The sequence below is a fragment of the Gigantopelta aegis genome, chromosome 9, assembly GCF_016097555.1.
Source record: "Gigantopelta aegis isolate Gae_Host chromosome 9, Gae_host_genome, whole genome shotgun sequence".
Lineage (NCBI taxonomy): Eukaryota > Metazoa > Mollusca > Gastropoda > Neomphalida > Peltospiridae > Gigantopelta > Gigantopelta aegis.
Window position 1 is genome coordinate 42,387,910 of NC_054707.1, and position 16,808 is coordinate 42,404,717.

The following is a 16,808-nucleotide window of genomic DNA, read 5'->3' on the forward strand; positions in this document are numbered from 1 at the left end:
GTGTTAGATCCACATGTAATAGTGGAGCTAATTTTAATTAGATTGGTATCTGGATTAAAAATCCCATGCCTCGACTGGGATCCGAACCCAGTACCTACTAGCCTGTAGACCGATGGTCTACTACGACGCCACCGAGGCCGGTTTAAACCATGACGAAAGTCATCAGTATAATGCTGGTCATTTCACGATAAACTTGTATAGAATAATAGACCATGGTGGTTGAGAATCGTTTTCAGATCCTCATTATGCACCTGTATCTATTTACAGGTAAAATGAGCTGAAAACAAATTGAAGGTAATTTCTCAAATGAATCAGTGGACGAAGGCCAGCAGATTCAAACACGCTACCTGGTTCACAGCATGCCGTATCGTCTAATGAACAAACCACAATAATGTACCAGTTTGAATACGCTAATGGCTTGCTAATAAACATGTTTGTGTATTTCCCTAACAACTGGTATATATCAACATTCGGCGGGTGGCCCAATTTAAACCATGCCAGAGAAGCAAACAACTTTTTCTTTCTTTTTTTTTGATGAAATTTGTTTAACGACACCCCTAGACGCGCCCATAGAAACCGGAGTTGGGTGGGGGCTCTGTAAACCTCCCCTACACACACACACGCACACACACGCACACGCACACACACGCATACACGCACGCACGCGCGCGCGCGCGGACAAAAATAAATGGTTTTTGTTCCACTCTGAATTAAAATAAAATATGATTTATGCCCCCCTCATTCCCCCTACACTGGATATTGTAACCACTAACCCCACCCCACCCCCCACCCCCAATCTCCAGAAGACGTCCTTCCTACTGGTCTTCCAAAGCACATTGATTTATTAATCATCGACTACTGGATATCAAGCATTTGGTAATTCTCACATATATTGTTAGAGAAAAATCCCGTTTAATTTTCCCATTAGTATGAAGGAATCTTTTATTTGCACTATCCTACAGACATGATAGCACATATCACGGCCTTTGATATACCAGTGGTGATGTACTGGATGGGACGAGAAATAGCTCAATGGGGCCACCGACGGGGATCGATCTTAAACCGACAGTGCATTAAGCGAGCGCTTTACCATTGGGCTAGGTCCCACCCGATTCCATTTGGATGCAGTCGGGATGTGATCCCACTTCCGCTTGCAAGGCATCTTTAATATGCATTTTTTCAAAGACAGGATAGCAAATATCTGGGTTTTTGATATACCAGTCGTAGAGTCGTAGAAAAAACAATCAGAGAATGGGACCACCGAGCAGTTGGAATACATTACGGGTGTAGTCGCGAGTACATATCTATTCAATCATAATTCTAGTCATCACATGACTCGCCATTTTTAGATTCCATTTGGAAGGAAGGAAGAAAATGTTTTATTTAACGATGCACTCAACACATTTTATTTACAGTTATATGGCGTCAGACATATGATTAAGGACCACACAGATATTGAGAGGAAACCCGCTGTCCCCACTTCATGGGCTACTCTTTTCGATTAGCAGCAAGGGATCTTTTACATGCACCATCCCACCGGCAGGATAATAAATACCACGGCGTTTGTTAAACCAGTTGTGGAGCACTGGCTGGAACGAGAAATAGCCCAATGGGGCCACCGACGGGGATCGATCTTAAACCGACAGTGCATTAAGCGAGCGCTTTACCATTGGGCTAGGTCCCACCCGATTCCATTTGGATGCAGTCGCTAATCTAGGTCACATGAAAAACAAATGAAAAAAACACACATACAAAATAAAACCCCACACAAAACACTCCCTCCCTTTCTACTCACATGTAACAGTATTGGGCACATTATGTAAACACTAACATCAGCCATGTCAAATTCTGCTCACATCACCTCTGGGTGGAGCGTAGCCCAGTGGTAAAGCGCTCATGTGATGCGCGGTCGGTCTGGCACCGATCCCCGTCGGTAGACCCAATGGGCTATTTCGCGCTCCAGCCAATGCACCACGACTGGTATATCACGAAGCCCTGGAACTTAAGAACCATCTGGTTTTGATCATATTACTTGTACTTCCCCAGTAATTGTGAGCATTTCCATGGATACAAAACAGTAAAATTAATGTTCTGTGTATATCGAGGACATGTGTGTGTGTGTGCGTGTGTGTGTGTGTGTGTGTGCGTGTGTGTGTGTGTTGTGTGTGTGTGTGTGTTGTGTGTGTGTGTGTGTGTGTGTGTGTGTGTGTGTGTGTGTGTGTGTGTGCTTAATTAATTCCCAGGGATATATATTAATTGTAAGTCATCGATGTTGTGATCATCTAACTCTCAAATCTCTCTTTGATCGTGTTTGTTTCTTTGTGTGTGCAATTGACCATGAAATTGTTTATTTTCTTCTATTTCAATACACCAGTGTTGATATGTCGGTATCGAGTTATAACATGCATCTTAATGTTAACTTCACAATAAGTCGCTCATACACTTGACATATACCTGATGATCAAGACACCTTTCTGCATGAGTATGTTTGTGTGAATAAATAAACATTAATTATTTTGAGTCGTTAAATTGAACACATTGCACACGGAAGGAACAGCAGTGTTTAAAACATCGGAGTGAAAGTTCTCGATGCAATTCTTCATCATAACCACCGTGGAAACATTTTGTCTTTTGTCGGCGCTAGGACGCGGTAAGTTTTAAATCATCCATATAATATAAAATGCATTGGTATGTTCATTAAATGGACATCCCTGAGTTTGTAACCAATGTAGTATGTTATAGGCCAATATATATATATACATACATATATACATACATACATACATACATACATACATACAGTGCCATGTCTGCCCACTGTTTCGTGCACGTAAGCGGGATTGACCGCGTAGATTGTAGGCCCCATGCATGTGGTTGAGTTACAGAGCATCCATTTTATGGATGCCTCGATAGCTCATAGCGCATCGTGGTTAGTCTCGCAATTTGTGGGCGATTCGGTGCCACAGGTTTGAGTCCTAGCAACGGCATTGGACAATTTGTGAGGCCAGAAAGGATTTAATTATCTCCTGTGCCAGTATGTTAATATCTATGTATGTAACAGTCAACCTCGACATACAATATATAGATATTCATACATCAATACATACTAGCCAGTGCCAGGTCTGCCCACTGTTTCATGCACGTAAGTGGGATCGACCGCGTAGATTGTAGGCCCCATGCATATAGTTGAGTTAAAGAACTTCCTTTTTATGGAAGCTTCGATAGCTCAGAGCGTATCATGGTTAGTCTTGCAATTTGCGGGCGAATCGGTGCCACAGGTTCGAGTCCCAGCAACGGCATGGGACAATTTATGAGGCCAGAAAGGATTTAATTATCCCCTGCGCCAGTGCGTTAATATTTATGTATGTAAGTCAACCTCAACATACATACAATATATAGATATTCATACATCAATACATACATACATACATACATACATACATACATACATACAGTCAAAACCCGACATACATACAATAGAGATATTCAAAATATAAAAATACATATATAGCCAGTGCCAGGTCTGTCCACATCTGCATGTAAGTCAAACGTTGTCAAGTCATGGGGCCTTAGAACCGCGTGGTTGTTGGACAGGTACGAATACTGTCGACTAACGATCGTTCTATTTTTGTGGAACGTAGTTGGTCTGATTGGTGGCGTTCCGGCCCAACAATTGCGGGCGATTGGGTGCCACAGGCTCGGGTCTCGGTAACGACATGAGGACATTTGTGAAGGCAATAAAGGATTTTAATATCCCCTGTGCCAGTGCGTCATTGAATATATGTATGTTTAAGTCAAAACCCGACATACACACACACACACACACACACACACACACACACATACATACACACACATACATACATACATACATACATACATACATCCTTTTTATGGAAGCTTCGATAGCTCAGAGCGTATCGTGGTTAGCCTTGCAATTTGCGGGCGAATCGGTGCCACAGGTTCGAGTCCCAGCAACGGCATGGGACACTTTGTAAGGCCAGAAAGGATTTAATTATCCCCGGCGCCAGTGCGTTAATATCTATGTATGTAATAGTCAACCTCGACATACATACAATATATAGATATTCATATATCAATACATACATACATACATACATAGACAGACAGACAGACAGACAGACAGACAGACAAATAGATTTCGACGGAAGGTTAACCGTAATGTTCTGACTCAAAACATTAACCCTATTAGATTTTGCTTGGCCAAGTTAAAATTATAAAATAAACGGTAGACGTATTCCGTATTCGTCGGATTGCAAAACGTTTCTATAATAGGTGGAACGGGACGTAGCCCTGTGGTAAAGCTCTCGCTTGGTGCGCGGTCGGTTTGGGATCGATTCCCGTCAGTGGGCCCATTTGGGCTATTTCTCGTTCCAGCCAGTGCACCACGACTAGTATATCAAAGGCCGTGGTATGTGCTATCCTGTCTGTGGTATGGTGTATATAAAATACCCCTTGTTACTCGGTTGAGTGCTCACCTGAGGTGGATTCATTCAGCTGTTTGGGTTTTTTTTCTTTCTTTCTCTTTCCAACCAGTGCACCACAACTGGTCAAAGGCTGTGGTATGTACTTTTCTGTCTGTGGAAAGTACATATAAAAGATCCGTTGCTGCTAATGGAAAAATGTAGCGGGTTTCCTCTCCAACACTACATGTCAAAATTAACAAATGTTTGACATTCAATAGCCAATGATTAATAAATTAATGTGCTCTAGTGATGTCGTTAAACAAAACAAACTTTCTTTCTATATAAGGTATATGAGATTAAAGACTGAGCTCTAATAAGTATCATTCACATTAATGTTTTGGTAAAATAAAATAATGTTTTTTCCCTCTCAGGTACAGCAGAACTGTCTAGTATTCCTACTGAAGGTAGGTGGGGTTTTAAAATAATAATACTATAATAATTAAGATATCGACAGTATTACATACTCGAGAATGTGTGTGTGTGTGTGTGTTTGTGTGTGTGTGTGTGCGTGTGTGTGTGTGTGTGTGTGTGTGTGTGTGTGTGTGTGTGTGTGTGTGTGTGTGTGTGTGTGTGTGTGTGTTTGTACCTTCACAAGTATACTGTGACTATTTAATTGACCCATTCCATGTAAATTGCTATTTTGTTGTGGAGATGTAGCATGTCACATGATCACACGAAAGTTAAGACATAATTTTATCCTAATTTAATGTGTAATGTTACAAGGGAAATGAAATGTGTCAATTTGGGTGAAAATGTAAGTAAATTAACTATGGGACTGGCGCTAGTTTGAAATGATTTGCAGAAGTGTTTTATGGCTGTCATGCTCGAACAAGGTCCAGAGTGTTAGAAAATCTTCAAAACTTCAGTATCTGGTGTAACCCCCCACCGACACGGATGGCCGCTTCAATACGTCTTCTCATGCCCTGGACTAGACGTTGGATCTAACGTTGGGTGATCGCACGTCATTCCTATTGCAATGCTGCTGACAATTTTGCTAAACTTTGGACTGGAGGATCTCTCTGACGTACTCTTCGACACAGAATAATCCACAAGTTCTCAATCGGATTGAGGTCAAGGCTTCATGCCGGCCAAGCAATGGTAGTGCTTGCATTTCGCTGTAGGAAATCCATTACTGCACGCGTTCGATGGGGTCTAGCATTGTCATCCATAAACACTGGTCTCGTGGCCAAAGCATGGTTGTTTCGAGGATGTCCCTCTGATACCTTGGCCCATTAAGATTGCTTTGAACAGTGACCAGATCCAACTTGCAATCATGCAAAACGCATCCCCACACCATCACAGAACCACCGACAAATACAATGGTTTCCAGGATGTTGTAGGCGGCATAGGCGGCATAGGCGGTATTCGGTTGCCACCAGACACGAGTTCTTCCATCAGTCATGTGCAGAAGAATTCGGCTTTCATCAGACCAAGAGGTAGAAGAGACATGATATTTACAGTATTAATATTGCCTGGATACCACCCATAATAATAATAATTTAGTGACAATATAAATTGGGTGGTGCTTAATTAATTTCCAGGTTATATTGTGAAACTCTTTAACATCAGGGAGCGTGACGTTGCTCAGTGGTACAGCGCTCGCCTGATGCGCGATCGATTGAGGATCGATTCCCGTCGGTGCGCCCATTGGGCTATTTCTCGTCCCAGCCAGGGGTCCACAACTGGTGTAACAAAGGCCAGAGCACCACGACTGGTATATCAAATGTTGTGGTATGTACTTCCCTGTCTGTGAGATGGTGCATATAAAAGATCCCTTGCTGCTAATCGAAAAGAGTATCCCATGAAGTGGCGACTGCGGATTTCCTCTCTCAATATCTGTGTGGTTCTTTACCGTATGTCTGACGCCATATAACCGTAAATAAAATGTGCATATCATATTATGTTGCGATTTTGTTATGTAAAGTTGACAGACATTCAAAAGAAGAGTTTCTGTTTGAATTAGTAAGATAATATTGTGTGATCATTTACAGTATGCGGATTATGTACAGGTTTTTTTTTTTTTTTAGTCGCGTTTCGTTTGTATATGTATGCAGTGACTGGACTCTGTCTTAACCAGCATCTGTGTAACCCGATTTCTCGCTCCAGCCAATGCACAACGACTGGTACATCAAAGGCCGTGGTGTGTTCTATCCTGTCTATGGGATGGTGCATATAAAAGATTCCTTGCTGCTAATTGAAAAGAGCAGCCCATGAAGTGGCGACAGCAGGTTTCCTCCCTCAATATCCGTATGGTCCGACGCCATATAACCGTAAATAAAATGTGTTGAGTGCGTCGTTAAATAAAACATTTCCTTCCTGTGTAACCCGGGGGTGCGGGATCTAGCTCAGTCGGTAGAGCGCTCGTCTATGGTGATTTGGTCGCAGAATCCAACTCCCTTGTGGAACTATTCTCTGATTTTTCCCCTGTCCTAACCAGTTCCCCATGACTAGTATATCAAAAGCGTGACATGTGCTGTTCTGTCTATGGGGAAAATACATATAAAAGATCCTTTGCTGCCAATGAAATAAAATGTAGCGACTATATGTGACAATTACCAAATGTTTGACATCCTACAGCCGATGATGAAACATCAATGTGCTCTAGTGGTGTCGTTAAAGAAACCTTTAACTAGGTAATCCGGATTTCTGACCTTAGCGTGGGTGAAATCCGTCTACTCCGGCACTCTGCATATTCTGATGCATTTCGTCAGTGCTACTTGTATCCGGTTTAGACAGTTAAGGTTTGTTTTGTTTAACGACACCACTAGAACACATTGATTTATTAATCATCGACTATTGGATGTCAAACATTTGGTAATTGTGACATAATATGTTATAGTCAGACAGGAAACCCGCTACATTTTCCCATTAGTACCAAGGGATGCTTAAAATGCACCATCTCACAGACCGGATAACATATTCCAGTACCACGGCCTCTCATATACCAGTCGTGGTGCATTGGCTGGAATACGAAATTACTCAGTGGGTCCACTGACGGGGATCGATCCTATCGGTTTAGACAGAGTCCATGGTATATATAATATTGGTGATATATCGTGATTTCTAACGACTATCTGTAAACTTACAGCTGGTTTCTGGTTTCTCTATGTTTGCTATCTCTTTGGCGCAAAGTGCCTAACGAACCTACATGGGAACCAGACATTACTACAGCACTTCTGGAGCCCACAGGATTTGGATGTGAGGACGGGCCTATATTGATTGATGGACCTACCAGACCTACATGGGAACCAGAACTTCTGGAGCCCACAGGATTTGAAGGGGAAGGCGGGCCTATATTAATTGATGGACCTACCGGACCTACATGGGAACCAGAAAATATTACAGCACTTCTGGAACCCACAGGATTTGAAGGGGAAGGCGGGCCTATATTAATTGATGGACCTACCGGACCTACATTGGAACCAGGTAAACGTTTATTTATCTCTATTCGACTACATCTATACGTTCATTTATAATTACATCAGACGTTATCTCCATAATGTATTATAATATATTATTTATACTAAAAATATTTCTGACTGCTATATACACCCATATAGCCAGCGGGCTATTGTTCGTTGGCTCGTCGAGGTTTTGGTCGGGTCGTTTTCGTTGACGCACTGGGAACTATGGCGACTCTCCGTTGTGGCACTTCCGGGTCAGGGGCCCATTTCACTAAACATTGTAAGTTTACATCTGCTACTAGCTCGAGTATTTTAAAGACTAAAGAAAATGGAATATGTGTTATTCTCACCATATTTGCTGAACTATATTAGTAATAAGAATTGTGCTTTAGTCGTAGATTTACATTTACGTTCAAAACTAGGCTTACGATGTTTTGTGAAATTGAGCCCAGCTGGCAATAACCGCTGGTAGCTATAGTAGTCCACCGATTTATTGAAGCCGCAGACCCTGGTTTCAGCCCGTGAATATATGGACATACTGGCGTAGCCAGGATTTTATATTCGGGAGGGAGGGGCAACCCATATTGGTGGGGCAACCGATATTGGGGGCCAACCCATATTGAGGGGGAGGGGCAACCCACACTATGTATATATATGTACGATTTTTATCAAATTTAATAAAGTTGAAAAAAAAAGAGTTTGATTAGTGGGATGGACCCCGTGCCTTCCCTCCCATCCTCTACGCCATTGTATGGACACTGAGTTTGGTTAATCTACAATCATGTAGCATATCTTGATACGTTACAATAGAGTGAAACATGTCTGTGACGTTGAATGTGAAAATACCACATTAAAACAGAATAGAGTTGGTCTCCATAACCGTCACTTCTCAAACGTACGTGCGTGTTATGAATATATATATATATATATATATATATATATATATATATATATATGAACTATTTGAAAAATGCATTTTGTGGTATTATATCAGGATAACCAGAAACACTTCGGATGTTCGGAAACGGATAATTTATTAACAATAAAATATATATATGTAATGTCTGATATCAATATTTAAAAAAGGTTTTAGAAATCGGTTGAGCGTAAAGAAAATAAACCATATAGTAAATAAACTATATATTTCGGAGTGCATTAAATATTTGACTATATTCTGGATAGTTCCCCATGTTTTAATATTTTGTTGTTATATATTTCAGAGACTACCATTGCCACTCCCACTAACACCACTACTATCGCCACCACTACTACCCCTACTACTACCACTATCTCTACTACCAGTACTACCCCAACCACTACCACCACTACTACCCCTGCTACTACCCTTACTACCCCTACTACTACCCCATCTACCACCACTACTCCTACCACCACCACCACCACTACTCCTACAACCACCACTACTACCCCTACCACCACCCCTACCACCACTACTACTCCTACAACTACCCCTACCACCACCCCTACCACTACTACCCCTACAACTACCTCTGCCACTACTACTACTCCTACCCCTACCAACACCCCTACTACCACTACTCCTACCACCACTATTACTCCTACAACTACCTCTACCACCACCCCTACCACCACTACCCCTACAACTACCTCTACCACTACTACTCCTACAACTACCACTACCCCTACCACCACTACTACCCCTACAACTACCCCTACCACTACCCCTACCCCTACCACCAGTGCCCCTACCACCAGTGCCCCTACCACCAGTATCCCTACCACCAGTACCCCTACCACCATCACTACTCCTACCGCCACTACTACCCCTACTACTATCACTACCCTTACGCCTACCACCTCCAGTACTTCCACGTCATCCACCACCCCTATCACGACGACTACCCCTTCAGGTAGGTGGCTATATACACTGAGACAATTTAATATTAAAGCGACTGGGTTCTGTAACAACATCGCGTGGGTTTTGTCGTGCAAATTTAGCCTTGCAGGGGCGGGACGTTAGCTCAGTTGTACAGCGCTCGCTTGGTGCGCGGTCGGTTTGGGATCGATCCCCGTCGGTGGGCCCATTGGGTTATTTCTCGTTCCAGCCAGTGCACCATGACTAGTGTATCAAAGGTCGTGGTATATGTTATCCTGTCTGTGGGATGGTGTATATGTGTATATAAAAGATCCCTTGCTGCTAATCGAAAAGAGTGGCCCATGAAGTTGTAACAGCGGGTTTTCTCTCTTAATATCTGTGTGGTCCTTAACCATATGTCTGACGCCATATAACCGTAAATAAAATGTGTTGAGTGCGTCGTTAAATAAAAAAATGTCCTTCCTTCCTTAGTCTTGCATGAAATATCAAATGAAATTAAAAATACTGAGTGAATAAATAATCTGTTACAAATATGCCCGGCACTCTTCAACCTAAATTTTAAATCCGCGAAAATCAATATTTCATACCTATTAAATCCGCGAAAAGCAATATTTCAGACCTATTAGATCCGCGAAAATCAATATTTCACACCCATTATATCCGCGAAAATCAATATTTCACACCCATTACTATACTACAGCCCTCGATGATTCAGATAATCTTACTAGGTCAATTGTGTACAAATAATAATAAAGTATATATCCCATAATGCTAAACATATCATTGCAAATCAATTTTGCAACATCGTTTTGCGGCGGCACTGCTAATTGCGGTCGCGAATTTCGAGGTATATTACTCTATGGATATTTGCCACCTTCAGTGACAATTTTAGGCCCATAATATGTCAAATATTTTTAATATAACAACATATTCAAAATTGGTAGTATCAACAATGTGGCGTCATTGTACTAATTGCCCTCCTGTTTCGCATCGTGTTTTGTTTACTTACAATTTTGAATCTGTTTCTTTTTTAACAACGGGGTGGAACGTAGCCCATTTGTAAAGTGCACACCTGATGCGCGGTCGGTCTGGGATCGATCCCCGTCGGTGTGCTCACTGGGCTATTTATCGTTCCAACCAGTGCACCACGACTGGTATATCAAAAACCGTGGTATGTGCTAGCCTGTTTGTGAGATGGTCCATATAAAAGATCCCTTGGTATTAATGGGGAAAAAAAGTAGCGGGTTTCCTCTCTATGACTGTAAAAATTACCATATGTTTGATATCCAATAGCCGATGATTAATAAATAAATGTGCTCTAGTGGTGTCGTTAAACAAAACAAACTTTAACTTGAACTACTTTAACAATATTTGACCTATGGGTCTAACATTTGACTGTAAAATCACTTTTTGTCGTGGTGGTCTTATTTTTGTGTATTTCGTGGACTGGAGCGGTCAACGAATTTAAAAATACTACAAAAATATAATAAAACTATACCATACATATAAAACGAATTTATGATACTACATGTATATTAGATCTGCGATTTTAAGTACATACCGAAATGTGCTCTCTTTAGTAAAACCACGAAAATTTAAGCCCACGAAAATAAAGGATTTCAAAATACGTTGCCTATAGGCCTATCATAAACGGGGGCTCATTATTCGTCGAAATACCCCTACTTTTGTTTGGCATTCATGTTATTATTTAAAGCATTTTTAGTTTACGCTGTGTTGCGTTTCAAACACATGCAATAATTTTGTTACATCTTGTTTCCTGACAGCACCGACAGAGACGTGCGTATGTGAGAGAGCATACGGTATGGAGGATGTCGGTGATGCTACCAAGTTATGCACGTACGTTGTTTAACTTTAGGTAATTTCCATGTTCTTGGCACGGGCGTTCGGTTCCTGGTTACATTTTATGGGTGTTTAATTAGCGCGAATGACTAGTTCAATGCCCATTCTCTAAGTTCTCTCCACCCCAAACCATATCAATCACGCCCCTTTTTCCCCCAACATATTTTAAATGAGCTTGTCGCCCCATAAATTATAACACGACCGACTGTAGTTCTTCAAGATAAACGTTTCGGCTCGATGTTTATTATTGTGATGTTTATTTCTGGGCCGTATCAGAGGTCCAATATATGTTAAAGGGACATTCCTGAGTTTGCTGTATTTTTTAAAGATGTTATCGACTAAAAGAGACATTTTAACGATTTTAATTACATAGCAAATATATTGTTCTGCATAAAATATTAGTGGCTGTATATTAAATGTGTTTCTGATCGTTCTAATATTTGTACTAGGTTAAATTTCATTCTATTTCCATAAAATAAAAAAAAAAACGGGTACATTATTTGAATTATTTGAAGATCAAATCCAGTTTGAGCTTCTTACAAATATTAAGACGACCAGAAACACATTGAATATACAGACACTGGTATTCTAAACAAGAAAGTATATTTAATATGTAAGTTTAATCATAGAAATATTTTATTAGTCGGAAACATCTTACAATGCAGCAAACTCAGGAATGTCCCTTTAAAAAAAAAAAAAAAAAAATCCGGACCGTAGATGTTTGCCTGGGTAAACTAGACTCACTAACAATTTTACAGTGTGAGTGCTTCCTCCCAATTTGCGTATCTCCCCTCCCCCTCCCCTTCTCCCTCCCCGCTCACCTCCAATATAAAATCCTGGCAACATCCCGACCCCCTACTTCATCGGTCCTGATTTATAAACAAACAATTAATATAAAGAAACAAATAAACAAACACTTACCTCTATTTCAGTTCAATTCAATTTATTGTACAAAACACTTACAAGGAGCAGGTACAAAAGCAATAACAACAACAATTACGTATATGTACATTACATAGTAAAACATGTATAGTTAATAGATCCATTGACACATAAGGCTATTGATACATGCATTAAACATTTGTAAAAGCACAGTAGGTAGATGTAACTATTAGGTAGTATTAGATCGATGCATAGATATTTTACATTTATAATATAATTTACAAATATGTTTATAAATGTAAAATAGCGACATTTTCGCATATTTCAAAAGAATGTATGTAGTATCGATTTGATATCAATAACCATATTAAAACGTCAACGCATTGTGACGTCACGTCAAAGGGACGTTGACGTTTTCATTGGTGAAGTTTTCGGCAATTTTCGAAACTTAACGAAAAATGTAGAAATACCATTCAAATTGGCACATCCAGCACCCTATCCTCGACAAAGAATAAAGGTATATACAATTTTATAAAATTTAATACAGTAAAAACTCCAAAAACGTTTGACTGTGGAGTCATGGAACCAGTGCCCTCCCACCTCCCCCTTGCTACGCCACTAAGACCATATACAGTAATAATCCATTGTCAGTCACTGGCAAAACTGACGATTAAAAAAATGTATAGTATCCATGCATAAGAGCCAGTTGTTTTGGGGGGGTTTTGGGGGGAGGGGGTTGTCAAATTAAAATTCTAATAACACGGCTCAACCTGTCGGCCACCCTTATTGGATGTTTCAATAATATAGAGTTCAAAAAAAAAATTAAAGTAGTAGTAGTAATAATAAAATTATTTCGATGTATTTTTTAGGGGGTTGGGGTATTTATTTGAAGGTGTAACCTTTACACTGCACAAGAAAAAATAACGTATGATTATACAACTTTGAGACTGTCGCTTTAAGTGAATGTATCTTAAAGCTGCAATATCGGGCTTTATATGTAGGGTTTATATGTATTATTTAACCATTTAGAATAGACCATAATTTGCTTACTGTTTAACGCCATTCTTCGATAGCAATTCATAGGCATCGGAAACGGGGGGTGGGGGGGGGGGGTGTTGAGGATAGGGGGCACTGGTCTCCTCAACTCTAAAGCTGGATGGAGGGGACAGTCCTCCCCCACCCCGCCCCCATTTGAAAGGTGATTTAAGTATGGATGTTGATGACTATAGTACTGTAACTGTTAATTTACAGGGCTGCCATAAGAGCTAAAATATGCTTGGAAAGAATCAAGTTAACGTCAGATATGGCGTGTGATGGATCAACTTCCACTGCTATTTACCTGAACGATAACATCACGCCCGTAGTCATTGAAACATGCTGCAGTGGTGAGTATTAGGACTTCAACTACAATAGGGTAGTGCGAGCAGAAGGTCTTTGTGGTAGAACGGTCGCTTGAGGTGCGATGGGTTGTAAGATTAGTCGTCTTTGGTGGATTCTTTGTGGGGCCCCCACCCCCGATTTTAAGCACTGATTTGAGACTGGTACACCAAAGGCCGTGGTACGTGCTGTTGTCCTGTACATGGGGAAATTGCTGCTTCTTGGTAGAGGCAGTGGTTTCCGTCTCTCTTTCTCGACAAGGTATCGAAATAACCATAATTTTATGTTGCACATCAAATAGCCGAAGTTTAAATGTGCAAATAGTTCCTTTCCTTTCTCGTAGGCTACTTCAGCCGATCGTGTAACGCTTTAAAACTCAATGTATGAACAACAGAAAGAAAGAAAGAAATGTTTTATTTAACGACGCACTCAACTCATTTTATTTACGGTTATATGGCGTCAGACATATGGTCAAGGACCACACAGATTTTGAGAGGAAACCCGCTGTCACCATATAGGCTACTCTTTTACGACAGGCAGCAAGGGATCTTTTATTTGCGCTTCCCACAGGCAGGATAGCACAAACCATGGCCTCTGTTGAACCAGTTATGGATCACTGGTCGGTGCAAGTGGTTTACACCTACCCATTGAGCCTTGCGGAGCACTCACTCAAGGTTTGGAGTCGGTATCTGGATTAAAAATCCCATGCCTCGAATGGGATCCAAACCCAGTACCTACCAGCCTGTAGACCGATGGCTAACCACGACGCCACCGAGGCCGGTATATGAACAACAGAAACTATATCATACGTCCCATATAACGCTTCAAATATATTGATATGATCTTTAGTTTTGTAGGCGGGATTTAGCTCAGAGCTTGCTTGAGGTGCTTGCGTCGCAGGATCGAACCACCTAGGTGGATCCATTCAGCTGACTGGATTTTTCTCGTTCCACTTGGCCGTGTTATGTGCTAAAAGTGCCTGTTGGAAAGTGCATATAAAAGAGTCCTTGCTACTAATGAAAATAAAATGTAGCTTTCCTCTGATGACTACGAGTCTAGTGGTGTCGTTAAACAAACAAAAAAGAAAAACGTTTGGTATACCAAAAATGCAGTCCCCATTAGCAGGCCTGTAAGAACGATATCTGGAATGTGGGGAACACAGTCTCTAGTGGGGATGGGGACAACGCCAGATTTTTATTCATATAGAATAGCACAAAAAAACATACTCGATTGGGGGATTAGGCCAGCAACCACCACCAAAATTTAAAATTGTTTTTTGTTGTTGTTTTTTTAGCGACATCATTAGATTTATTAATTATTGTCTGTTTGTATGTGACATATAATCTTAGAGAGGAAACCCGCTACATTTTACCATTAGTAGCAAGGGATCTTTTTATACGCACCATCGTATAAACAGGATGGCACACACCACGGTCTTTGGTATACCAGTCATGATGCACTGACTAGAACGAGAAATAGCCCAATGGGTCCACTGATCGGAATCGATCCTAAAGTAGCCGCGCATCATAATGTTTGTATAATCCACAATGATGTAATATAGGACCAAATGTCAGTAATGTGAGGTTGAATGTCAGTAGATTATTCTGACAGTCTTAGAGAGGAAACCCGCAACATTTTCCCATTAGTAGCAAGGGATCTTTTATATGCACCATCCCACAGACAGGATAGCACATACCACAGCCTCTGATATACCAGTCGTGATGCACTGGCTGGAACGAGAAATAGCCAATGGGCCCACTGACGGGGATCGATCCCAAACCGAGCGCTTTACCACTGGGCTACCACCCGTCCCCTGTCCAACAAATACATTTAATCTGTCAGTGAAATTCTTCCTTCTCATTCTAATGGAATATTTCTGTTTACATTTCAGGAACAGCAATACTGCCGACTACTTTGGTTATTACTGGTTGTGTTATTATTTTCTTCGAGATGTTTCATCGGTGAAAACCAGTGACATTACACGTTGTCACCCTCTGTCAAGGTCATCTGCTGTCATTGACTCATAAAACATTGTATAGATAGTGCTGAAATGATCCACGTGCAAAACAGATGTAAACTACACTTGCCGGTAGCTGGTGCTAACGGTGTGTTAATGTTATTTACAAGAACTTTGGAAATACGATAACGTTGTGTAAATCTAGATTATTAAAGAGACTGTTTGAGTTTGCAGCGGCGGATCTAAGGTGGCGCCTTAAATTTTGCGACAGTTATATTTTTAATTTATTTTTTCATTAGTGACTTTGCAGAATTCGAGGAGTCCCTTGCATTGCAGTGTAGAATATCAGTGTCGATATATAATACCAATTAATTGTGAACATATATCGGATGACTCCCACCCCAACCCCTCAAAAACGAAAAAACCGCTACTGAATAAAGAATTGGCTAACAAATATGGCGACTGTAATTTTAATATTCACACTCATTACTATATGGATATTTACCACATTTACTGAGGCCCATAGCTCAATTATTGTTAAAATAGCAACAGATTCAAAATTGTAGTAAACAAATGCGCCGCTAAAAGCTATAAGTTAAATTTTATCTACACATGTACCTTAAATTTTGTTTACGGCACGACAGTATTCACGGAGAATGGACTAAAGGACAAAATAAGAGAGAAATGGGAAGAATTCACACCGGAAGAAATTTAAAAAAGAAAAAACAAATTCCTCATGAAAAATATGTTTGAGGACAGTCTACGAGCAAGACTGTAGACATATTGACCACCTTTTTAAGTAAACAAAAGTAAATAAAATTTAACTTAACTTTTGGCGTCGCATTTTTTACGTCACCTATGGGTTTATAATTTTCATTGAACGTGGCAAATATCCATATAGTAATGAATGTGAAATATTAACCATACAGTCTCCATACTTTTTAAACAATTCCTTGTTCAGTAGGGTTATCGTTTTTGTTAGG

General features: G+C 40.6%; 1 protein-coding gene across 1 annotated transcript; it reads left to right on the forward strand.

The window, feature by feature from the left end:
* The first annotated feature begins 2,521 nt into the window (after nt 1-2,521).
* On the forward strand, nt 2,522-16,808 carry LOC121382206. Its single transcript, XM_041511732.1, has 6 exons — nt 2,522-2,650; nt 4,859-4,891; nt 7,620-7,913; nt 11,534-11,606; nt 13,743-13,876; nt 15,760-16,808. Exons 1-6 carry the CDS (start codon nt 2,590-2,592, stop codon nt 15,831-15,833), a joined length of 669 nt encoding a protein of 222 aa, XP_041367666.1. The 5' UTR covers nt 2,522-2,589; the 3' UTR covers nt 15,834-16,808.